The sequence below is a fragment of the Chrysochloris asiatica genome, unplaced genomic scaffold (assembly GCF_000296735.1).
Source record: "Chrysochloris asiatica unplaced genomic scaffold, ChrAsi1.0 scaffold00293, whole genome shotgun sequence".
Taxonomy (NCBI): domain Eukaryota; kingdom Metazoa; phylum Chordata; class Mammalia; order Afrosoricida; family Chrysochloridae; genus Chrysochloris; species Chrysochloris asiatica.
The window spans coordinates 1,255,102-1,266,779 of record NW_006408811.1 but is presented as its reverse complement, the minus strand read 5'-3'; the positions used below and the strand labels follow the sequence as shown (position 1 = coordinate 1,266,779).

Here is an 11,678-nt window from a genome sequence, read left to right as displayed (position 1 = left end):
TTTTTTCTCCGTTGATAAGAATGTTGTTTCTTGGTCCTGTGGTGAGGATTTTTGTTTTCTTTACATTGAGATGCAATCCATACTTCATCAGTAAGCATTTTAAATCCTTGTCACCTTCAGCAAGCAAGGTTTTATCATCTGCATATCGCAGGTTGTTAATGAGTCTTCCTCCAATCCTGATGCCACCTTTTTCTTCATGTAACCCCGCTTCTCAGGTTATTGGCTCATCATACAAGTTGAATAAATATTGTGAAAGAATACAACCTTGTTGCACATCTTTCTTAATTTTAAACCATTCAGTACTGTTCCCATGTTGTTTTCGAACAACTGCCTCTTGGTCCATGTACAGATTCCTCTTGAGCACAATTAAGTGTTCCCGAATGCTCATACTTCACAATGTTGTCCATAGCTTGTCATGATCCACACAATCAAAAGCCTTTGCACAGTCAATAATAAAGCACAGGTAAACATCTTTCTTGTATTCTCTGCTTTCAGTCAAAATCCATCAGACATCAGCAACGATATCCCTCATTCCACATTCTCTTCTGAACCCGGCTTGAACCTCTGGAAGTTATCTGTCAGTGTATGCTTGCAGCCATTTCTGTATTACCTTTAGTAAAAATTTACTCACGTGGGATATCAAAGATATTGTCTGATGATATCCACATTCCATTGGGTCACCTCTCTGGAATGGGCAAAAATACGGATCTGTTCTAATCAGTTGGCCAGATAGTTAGTTGTCTTCCAAATTTCTTGGCATAGATGAGTGAATGCCTCCAGTGACACCTCATTTTCTGGAATGATTTCAATTTGTATTCCATCAATCTTTGGTGCCTCGTTCTTTGCCAATTCCTTCAATGCACCTTGGACTTCTTCCTTCAATATCATTGGCTCTTGATCATATGCTACTTCTTGAAATGGTTGAACATCAACCATTTCCTTTTGGTACAGTGACTGTGTATTCTTTCCATCTTCTTCATCATTCAATAATTTGCCCAGAGAATCCTTCAATAATGAAAGTCAAGGCTTGAATTTTCTCTTCAGTTCCCTCAGCCTAAGAAATGATGAGCGTGTTCTTTCCTTTGGTTTTCTGACTCCAGAGTTTTGCACATTTTGTTGTAATATTTGACTTTTTCTTCTTGAGCTGACCTTTGATATTTTCTGTTCAGCTCTTGTATCTCCTCATTTCTACCATTTGTTAGCATGTCTACACTGGATAGTGAGTTTCAGTGTCTCTTCTGACATTCATTTTGATCACTTCCTTCTTTCTTGTCTTCTTAATGACTTATTGCTCTTTTCCTGTATGATGTTCTTGATGTCATCCCACAACTCTTCTGGTCTTCAGTCTTTAATGGTTAATGTATCAAATCTGTTCTTCCGATGATCTCTAAATTCAGGTGGAATATATTTAAGGTCATATTTTGGTTCTCATGGACTTGTTTTCATTTTCTTTAGCTTCAGTTTGAATTTGCTTATGAGCAACTGACGGTCTGTTCCACAATCTGCCCCTGCTCTTATTTTTGACTGATGATATAGAGCTTTTCCATTGTTTCTTTCTGCAGATATAGTCTATTTGATTTCTGTGTATTCTATCTGGTGAGTTCCATGTGTATAATTGTCTCTTATGCTGTCTAAAGAAGGTATTTGATTTTGATTTTGTAGAATTCTATCATGCAATCTCCAGCATCATTTCTATCACTAAGTCCTTATTTTCCAACTGCTAATCCTTTCTCTTTGTTCCCAACCTTTGCATTCCAATCATCAGTAATGATCAATACATCTTGATTGCATATTTGATCAATTTCAGATTGAAGAAGTTGGTAGAATTCTTCTATTTCATCCTCACCGGCTTTAGTGGTGGGTGTATAAATTTGAATAATAGTGGTATTAACTGTTCTTTCCTGTAGGTGCATGGATATTATCCTATTACAGACAGCCTTGTACCTCATGACTGATCTGGATATGTTTTTTTTGACAATGAATGCAACACCATTCCTCTTCAATTTGTCATTCCCAGCATAGTAAACCATGTGGTTGTCAGATTCAAAATGGCCAATGCCAGTCCGTTTCAGATCACTAATGCCTAAGATTTTGATGTTTATGCATTCCATTTCGTTTTTGATAATTTCCAATTTTCATAGATTCATACTTCATACAATTCATGTTCCAATTATTAATGGGTGTTTACAGCTGTTTCTCTTCATTTTGAGTTGTGCCTCTTCAGCAAACGGAGGTCCCAAGGGCTTTACTCCATTTGCGTCATCACAGTCAGCTCTACTTTTAAGAGGCAGCTCTTTCCCAGTTGCATTTTGAGCGCCTTCCAACCTGAGGGGCTCATTTTCTAGCACTGTATCTGATAGTGTTTCTCTGCTATTCATAATATTTTCAGTGACTAAATATTCAGAAGTAGTTCATCACTCCTTCTTCCTAGTTTGTCTTTGTCTCTAGAAGGTCATCTGAAACCTGTCTACTGTGGGTGACCTTGTTGGTATTTAAAATACCCGTGGCAAAGTTACCAGAATCACAGCAACTCACAAGCCACCACAGTACAACAAACTGACACATGAGTGGTGGCACCTAATCACTATACCCTGCCAAAATTGGTCAACATTCAGCCATTTCAAGAGGTAGCATATGATCAAGAATCAATGGTATTGAAGAAAGAAGTCCAAGCCATAGCGAAGGTATTCATGAAAAGCAAGGCTTCTGGAATGGATAGAATACTTAAACAAACTGATTCATCACTTCAGGTGCTCATTCATCTATGCCAAGAAATTTGGTACATAGCTACCTGGGGAATCTATTGAAAGAGATTCAGATTTGTGTCCATTCCAAAGGAAGGTGGCCCAATTAAATGCAGAAATCATCAAACAATATCATTACTATCGTATGCAAGTAAAATGCTACTGAAGATCATTCATAAACAATTGCAGCAGTACATTGACAGGGAGCTGCCAGAAGTTCAAGTCTGATTCAGTAGAGGATGTAGAATGAGGGATATCAATGCTGATGTCAGATGGATCCTGGGTGAAAGCCCAAAAGCCAGAAAGATGCTTAGTTGTGTTTTATTGATTATGCAGAGGCTTTTGACTGTGTGGATCATAACAAACTATGGATAAGATTGTAAAGAATGGGTATTCCAGAACACTTGACTGTGCTCATGAGGAACCTGAACATAGACCAAAAGTCAGCCATTTCAACAGAACTAGGTACTACTTAATGGTGTAACCGGACTATATTCTTACACCATATTCAAGCTGTATGTTGAGCAAATAATCTAAGAAGCTGGAGTCTAATGGGAAAAACACGGCATCAGTATTAGAGGAAGACTTATTAACAACCTGTGATATGCAGATGCTAAAAATGAAGAGGGCTTGAGATACTTATTGATTAAGATCAAATACTACAGCCTTAAGTATGGATTGCACTTCAATGTAAAGAAAATGGATATATTCATAACTGGACCAATAAATAACATCATGAGCAACAGAAAAATTCAAGTTATTAATGACTTCATTTTTCTTCATGCTACAATCAATGTTCCTGGAAGCAGCAATCAAGAAATCAAAAGATGGATTGCATTGGACAAATCTGCAAAGGACCTCTGTAAAGTTTTAAAAAAGCAAAGATATCAGTTTGAGGACTGAGGTATGCTTGACTCAAGCCATGGTATTTTTCAATAGCCTCACAGGCATGTGAAAGTTGGTCAATGAATAAGGAAGACTAGAAGAATAAATGCATTTAAGTTATGGTGTTGGATAAGAATATTGAAAAGTACCAGGTTCTGCCAGCAGAGCAAACAAATCTGTCTTGGAAGAATAGCCAGAATGCTCCTTAAAAGCAAAGATGGCCAGACTCTGTCTCTAGTACTAAGGACACGTTGTTAAGAGGCACTAGTGTCTGAAGAAGGACATCATGTTTGGAAAAGTGGAGGGTCAGTGAAAAAGAGAAAGACCCCCAACAAGATGGACTGACATAGTGTCACCAACAATTGGAATTGGCTCAAAGTTATCAACGATTGTGAGGATGGCGCAGAACTAGGCAGTGTTTCATTCTGTTGAGCTTCGGGTCTCTGTGAGTTGGATTCTAGTTTATGGAAGATTACAACAACAACAGTAAAAGGAACAACAACACTAGTGAGGTATGCATGGTGGTGTTGGCTGTGTGCCGTGGAGTCGGTTCCGACTCATAGCGACCCTGTACAGGGTTTCTGAGGCTGTAAATCTTTACGGGAGCAGAAAGCCTCATCTTTCTCCCATGAAACAGCTGGGAGTTTCGAACTGCTGACCTTGTGGTTCACAGCCCAATTTGTAACTACTGCGCTACCAGAGGTATGCATACCTTAGAAAAATCTATCATTTGAGATACAAAAAACAGTATTTATTCAAGGACAAAGTTCAGAAAGGTTAGGAAAGGAAGGAATGGGAACAGAAAGTAGAGTGAAGTGGGGAAGGTGGCTTGCACTGAGAGGCTCACAATCATGGTGATCAGGCAGACTGTATGAATTGATCCTTGTAAAACTGATGATCTGCTCCAAACCTTCACCCAGTTCACAACAAAAATTAAATTAAAAAAATAAGAAAATCACTACCTCAGTCAATTAAGAAAACAACAGACAAACTGAAGTTGAGGAACAATCTACAAACTACCTGTCAAGGTCCTGAAAATCAAGGAGAGACTGAGAAACTGTCATAAACTCGAGGAGATAAAGGAGACATCACAATAGGCAATGTGGTATAAGGAGCTCTGGTAGCGTAGTGGTTACAAATAGGGCTACTAACCTCAGGGTCAGCAGTTTGAAACTACCAGCTGTTCTGCGGGAGAAAGAAGAGGCTTTCTGCTCCTGTAAAGATTTACAGCCTCAGAAACCCTAGCCATGAGTCATCACTGACTCCACGGCACATAACAACAACAAATTCTGAGACAGGACAAAAATACAAAAACGTTTTTGTGGAAAAACTGGGGAGAAATAAACTGTAGTTTAATTCGTAGTAGTGTATCAATGTTAATTTCTTAGTTTTCAGAAATACACAGTGATTTTGTAGGATGCTAATATTATAAAACAAACAACCACAATAACAAAAGACTAGGCATAAAATGAAAGCAAAGCTTATAATTCTTAGCAGAGTCTTTTGTCTTCGCTTCAGAGAGCCTCAAGAATGAGGTGCTGGATGGACCAGTCTCTTTATGAATCCAATTCACAATAAGCCTCAGGCAAACCCCAGCACCTTTCTAGTACAGAATACCAGCTTCACAAACATTGCTTTTCTGATTTACTCATCAACCAGCTGCCTAAATTCAGAATCCAACTGCAACTAGAGTTCAGGAGGACCTCAGACAGGAAATTCTTTTTCACTTTTCTTTTCCCCTTAAAATTACACAACAGCATTGAGAATCAATGTTTTTACATCTGTAAACTCTTAGATACACTTCTCATCACTCTTCTACCCTCTGATAAGCAAAATAACAAGAATTAGAGAGGCAGAGGAGGAAAAACATGGAAATCCAAACCAAGAAACTTGCCCCACGGCAATACAGATTTGAAGAACACAATACTATTTGTTTTTACAGTGTTGTTTTTTTTTTGCGCCCCCACACTCCTGAGAAAAGTCGTCATCAAATATTGACATGAAATATAATGTTTCAAAGGCACACAGGCTAGTTTCAGGCTTGAAATGAAGGCAGACTTGCTGGCAATGGCGCTTTGGGTGTGTTTAGAGCACAGGACAATCTTTGACTGTGGAAGTGGGCTGGGGAAAAGTTTGCAGACACCCAGCGATGAAGGAGGTATGAGGACAGGACGGGGACTAAGGATAGAGGATAAACACATGCCTCCCACCCTTTGTCCACTCTAAAAATGATTTGATTACCTGAGGTCAACACATTTGATTTTGGAACACAACACACATACCTGATGAATTCCACAGAGTAGTACTGAATCAGGGAGCTTCCTTCGCTTTCTCCAGGTTTCCAAGACAGTGCGACCTCAGAATCAGAAACCACAGTGACATGTGGTTGTTGTGGTGCTGTAGGAGGTAGGCAGGAATCTAGCAGGACAACAAAAACAAGGAAACTTGGCTGATGGTCTCAGTTACTGGAGAGGTTACTTAAAGAACATGTGTACCCTACAACCAAAACATCTCTGTTCAGACAGACTCAAAAAAACCCAATGAAATAAACACAAGAATCCTGAAATAAAGCACCAGGTAAGGTCTGAGTCTATGAACTGGTCATCCCTAATCTTCCCTGACTATCTCTGGCTGAAAAGCCAACTAAGTAAGGAGTGTTCAGATAGTTGGCTCTAGACAAACAATGTTTTGTGTCCTTTAACATTTTCCATAACACTTCCACCTCCTAACAACTTTTAAACTCATCTAATGATCTGAATTATATTTACTGCCTGTTGTGACATGGTAAGATAAGCACTGGACTGCTAACCACAGGGTCAGTGGTTCAAACCCACCAGCTGTTCTCAGAAACCCTATACAGGTCTCTATGAATTGGAACTGACTCAACAACAACATATAAAAAATAGAAGCCCTGGTGGCACAATGGTTAAGTGCTCAACTGCCAACATAAAGATTAGCAGTTCGAACACACTAGCTGTCCCACAGGAGAAAAGATCTCGTGATCTGCTCCCATAAAGCATAAGAAACCTTGTAGGGCAGTTCTTCCCTGCCCTATAAGGCCACTAAGAGTTAGAATCAAGTAGGCAGCACACAACAACCACCCAAGGAAAATTGGAGTCTGTGGGTGGTGCAAACAATGAAATAGTTGGCTACTAGCTGAAAGGTTCGTGGTTCAAATCCATCCAGAGGCACATTAGAACAAACTAGGCCTGATGATCAGCTTCCAAAAGGGCACATCAATGAAAATGCTATGGGGCTGTTCTACTCTGCACACATGAGGTTTCCATGAGTTAGAAGTGACTTCACCAAACTAACAATAAGGAAAATGAAAAGCACAGCACTAAGGAGCTCTGGTAGCGTAGTGGTTACGAATCGGGCTGTGAACCTTAAGGTCAGCGGTTTGAAACTACCAGCCGCTCCGTAGGAGAAAGATGAGGCTTTCTGCTCCCATAAGGATTTATACCCTTGGAAACCCTGTACAGGTTGGCTATTAACAAGAACCACTCCATTGCACATAACAACAACAATGTCATGGATGCTCTTTCTTTTGTGCACCCCTCCCCCTTCTTATAATCAGAATCATGCACACTAATGGAAGGACATTTGGAACACCGCCACATCTGGGAAGATGATCCCATATTACTACCTTACTGCCATTATTACCCTCATTTCCAGACTTTCATATCTTCTGGCTATAGTGTCTCTTTTCTCTTCCAAGCAAATTCTGTGCATCTTTCAAAATCTAGGTCAAAGATACCATTCTTTCTGAGAGTCTCCCTCAGCCTCAGGGTAGGGAGAAGTGCTTCCATCCAAATGCTCCTGATCCCTCAGGGCGACCTCGCATGCACTGGAGTTGACTACCTTCTTGCATTAGCTTCTCCTTTCACATTGAGCTTTCTGCAGTAGATACAACTGATCCACCTCTGTCCACAAAGATGGAGATACCACCTCAAAGAGTTCCTGGTGGGTTCTTTGTTTCTGTGTGTATTTTCTCCCACGCCCCTCTTCATTTCTTAATTCCTATTCTCTCTTCAGCTCTCACCTTGTCATCTCCTTAGGTCTCCCTTTGTCCTTTCTTACATCATGATATGTAAACCCTAATTATAATATGTAACCACACACAAATTAAATCATGTCTAAATCACCCCACTAGGCTCTCAGTTCTGAGAGGGCAGGGGCTGTACTTGTTATTATTCACCACTGAAGTCAGTCTCTGGCACATAGTTGTTGCTGCTGATAGAGGTCATCGTGTGACTTATGGTTACACTATGCACAGTACAGCACTGGTGTGGTGCTGTGGGTTAGTGCGCTGGACTGCAAAGGCAGTTTGAACCACAAGGTCGCTGGTTCAAGCTCACCAGCCACTCCTCAGAAATCCTATACAGAGTCACTATGGGTCAGAACCGATTCAAAGGCACTTAACTACAACAGCATATACAATGAGAGGAAGAACTATCTGGTCCTAAATCAACCCCATGAGTAGACTATTATAATCCATGGGGTTTTCATTGACTTTTAGAAAGTTTAAGTCTTTCTTTCTAGTCCATATTAATCTGGACGCTCCACTGAAACCTAGATAGCATCATAGCAACCCACAAGCTATCACGTGAGGGCTGCGTATGAGGTGTAATGGCTGGAAACTGAACTTAGGTCTCTCGCATGAAAGGTGAAAATTCTACCAGGGAACAACCTCTCCCTCCCAGTGGCACATTGTTGTTCCTCATTAATATCTGCTGAATGAATGCATAGCAACCTGTCACTTTCCAAAAATTATTAATTTTGAACCCATTTTACCTTGGGGCAAAGTGGTAACATGGTGAAGAGAGCTAAGCTGCCCTTTGCCAGTCTGGGTGTACGCTGTCATGCTCACACGATATTCAGTGCCTGGTTTCAAATCTCCAATCACATCCTCCTGTCAATGGACAAACAAAAAGGTACAAATATCATAAGCTCTGGTTGAGCAATCAGGACAGCTGCTGTGAGGGCTGTATCTCAAGAGCTTGGTGAAATTAGTTCAGACAGATTGTTTTGCTTTCTGTATAGAGTTGCTGTTATTGTTGTTGTTAGGTGCCATCAAGTTGGTATTGACTCATAGCGACCTTATGCACAGCACAACGGAACCCTGCCCAATCCTGGGCCAACCTCACTACTGTTGCCACGCTTGGGTCCATCAATGCTGCCACGTGGTTAATCCATCTCGTTGGGGGCCTTCCTCGTTTTCTATGACCCTCCACCTTACCAAGCATGATATCCTTCTCCAATGACTGGTCCCTCCTGACCATATGTCCAAAGTATGAGAGACAAAGTTTGGCCATCTTGGCCTCCAAGGAGCACTCTGGCTGCACTTCTTCCAAAACTGATCTATTGGTTTTTTTGACAGCCCATGGCACTTTCAATATTCTCCTCCAGCACCATAACTCAAAGGCATCAATTCTTCTACATTCTTTCTTATTCACTGCCCAACTTTCGCATGGATATGAGGTTATTGAAAATACCATGGCTTGGGTCAGGAGCACTTTAGTCCTCAAGCTGACATCCTTGCTTTTCAACACTTTAAAAAGGTCTTGTGCAGCAGATTTGTCTAATGCAATACATCATTTGATTTATTGACTGCTGCGTCCATGAGTATTGATGGATAGAGTTGGCCCCATTTAAAATATTTGTAAAGATGAAAACACGATGCCTTTCCCAAGGCTAGAGGATTACTTTTCACTGAAATCTATAGACTGTTCTAGAACAAGGACTCACTCACACTATCAAATGATGCTTGTAACAGCTGAAGGCTTGACTCCGAGTCGTAGGTTGCTGAGATGCAGGAGTAATCCTATCCAGGGTTGGAATCTCCCAGTCATTCATTTCATTCCATTTATACATCACACAGTTCAAGGGCTAGGCCCAACAGGAGATGGAGACCTTGATTTGTACCGACAGTAGGAACCCAATCGGAGGTTCTCAAACTTTAGTGGACATCAGAATCACCTGAAAGGCTTGAGAAAAAAGATTGCTAGGTTCTATCCCTAGGGTTTCTGGAATTTGGACTTCTAACAAGTTTTCAGGTGTTGCTATTGCTAATGGAGGGACCATACTTTGAGAGCGACAAGGATCAATAATGGATGTGTGTGAACTCCTCATGTAATAATGGCCCTGACCAGAATGGACATAGGTCCAGCTGAAAGGATTCTCTTCATCTTGGCTTTGGTAACAATAAGGCTTCCCTGATGCTACTGTGCTAAATATCAGTTGAAACCAGAGTCCCACGGGTAAGAAGCAGTAGCAAATTGTAGAGGATGTGGCATTGGCATTGAAGTCAAACAGGCCTGGGCTTGAATCCTGATTTTGCCATTTATTAGCTGTGGGCTTGATAGTGAACTTCCCTGTGTTTTTTCCTGATAAATGGAAAAAAATTTACATAACGTTTCTGCATGATGATAGTGTTTGGGATAATGTGTGTAAAGTAGCTGGCATAGTGTGTACTCAAGAAATGGAGTTGTCATGATTACTGTCTTGGTTACATGGGAAACTTCTTTTCTGTTTACTTAGTGTTATAAATTGAGTTGCGTCACCTCAAAATAATGTGTTATATGTAATCCTAACCCTTTTACTTGAAAATATGATCCCATTTGGAAATAGGAGTTTTTCATTTATTATGGTATTAAGGCCATACCAGTTTGGGGTGGATTCTAAACTGAATCACTTCTGAGGTATAATAAGACGAGAAGAGACAGAGACACACATGGGGGAAGCATATGAAGACAGACATACGTGATAGATCCATAAATCTCAAGCCTAGAAACTCTTCAGGTTACTAGCTACTAGAAGCTGAATTATGGTGTTAGCAAAGAACATTACAAGTATCTTCATCAACCAAAGAACAGCTAGAATGGCCCTTAGACGTGAGAATAGTGACACTTCAGTTCTCTACTTTGGACATGTTATCAGGAAGGGCCCGTGCCTGGTGAAATCCATCCTGCTTGGTACAGTGGAGGGTCAGAGAAAAAGAGGAAGGCCCTCAATGAGATCCACTGGCACAGTGGTAGCAGCAGTGGGCTCAAACATAACAATAATTGTCAGGGTGGTACAGGACTGGGAAGTGGTGCATGCTGTTTACATACGGTTGCTCTGAGTTGGAACCAACTCAATGGTACCTAACAACAAGAAATAGCTGAAATAGGAAAAATAAATGAATAAAAAGGACCTCCTCTAGAGCTATGCCCTGAACTCAGACTTCAAGCATCCTGAACTTTTAGAAAATAAGTTTCTGTTCTTTAAAGTCAGTCCCCTTATGGTATTTGTTTTATAGCATCAGTTAGCTAAGATGCCTAGGTTCTTCCTACTCCTCTGATGCACATGTTCATCTTCCCTGTGATGCCTTCCCTGACTGCCCTAGCCCAGTGATCTTACCCCACTAACTGCTGAGGTTTCTAATGTAGCATTTGATAAATATTATGAATTATTATTATTTCTGCTACAGAACTATAAACCACTTGAAGGCAGGGATCGTGTCTTTTATTTCTTCCTATCCTAGGCTAGGTAATTGGAAACCATGACTCAGCTCTTCTGTAATCTCCTTCTACTTATCCAGTTGCTCCTCTTCGCTATCTTCTATCTCTCTCATCTTACCTCTTGGCTTTCCCAAGGCATAATCCCTCACCATCTTCTTTTTTCACTTTATAGAGTTTTGCTTGGGTAAGCTCACATATGTTGTTGTTGTTGTTAGGTGCCATTGAGTCAGTACTGACCCATAGCGACCCTATGCACAGCACAACGAAATTGGCCCAATCCTGGGCCAACCTCATTACTGTTCCCACGATTAAGTCCATCGATGCTGCCACTTGGCCAATCCATCTCATTGGGGGTCTTCCTCTTTTTCTCTGACCCTCCACATTATCAAATATGGTATCTTTCTCCAGTGACTGGTCCCTCCTGACAATATGTCTTAAGTATGAGAGACGAAGTTTGGTCATCTTGGCCTCCAAGGAGCAATCTGGCTGCACTTCTTCCAAAATGGATCTATTAGTTCTTTTGGCAGCCCATGGCACTTTCAATATT

At 40.8% G+C, this 11,678-nt stretch overlaps 1 protein-coding gene across 1 annotated transcript in view; it reads right to left on the bottom strand.

Moving 5' to 3' along the window:
* EGFLAM (EGF-like, fibronectin type III and laminin G domains) overlaps positions 1 to 11,678 on the bottom strand; it is a 204,470-nt gene that overhangs the window by 171,786 nt on the left and 21,006 nt on the right. The window contains exons 4-5 of the mRNA XM_006874680.1: positions 8,424 to 8,541; positions 5,912 to 6,047 (exon numbers count right to left, since the gene is read on the bottom strand). Coding sequence (XP_006874742.1) covers positions 5,912 to 6,047; positions 8,424 to 8,541 — 254 coding nt within the window. The remainder of the gene's footprint in view (positions 1 to 5,911; positions 6,048 to 8,423; positions 8,542 to 11,678) is intronic.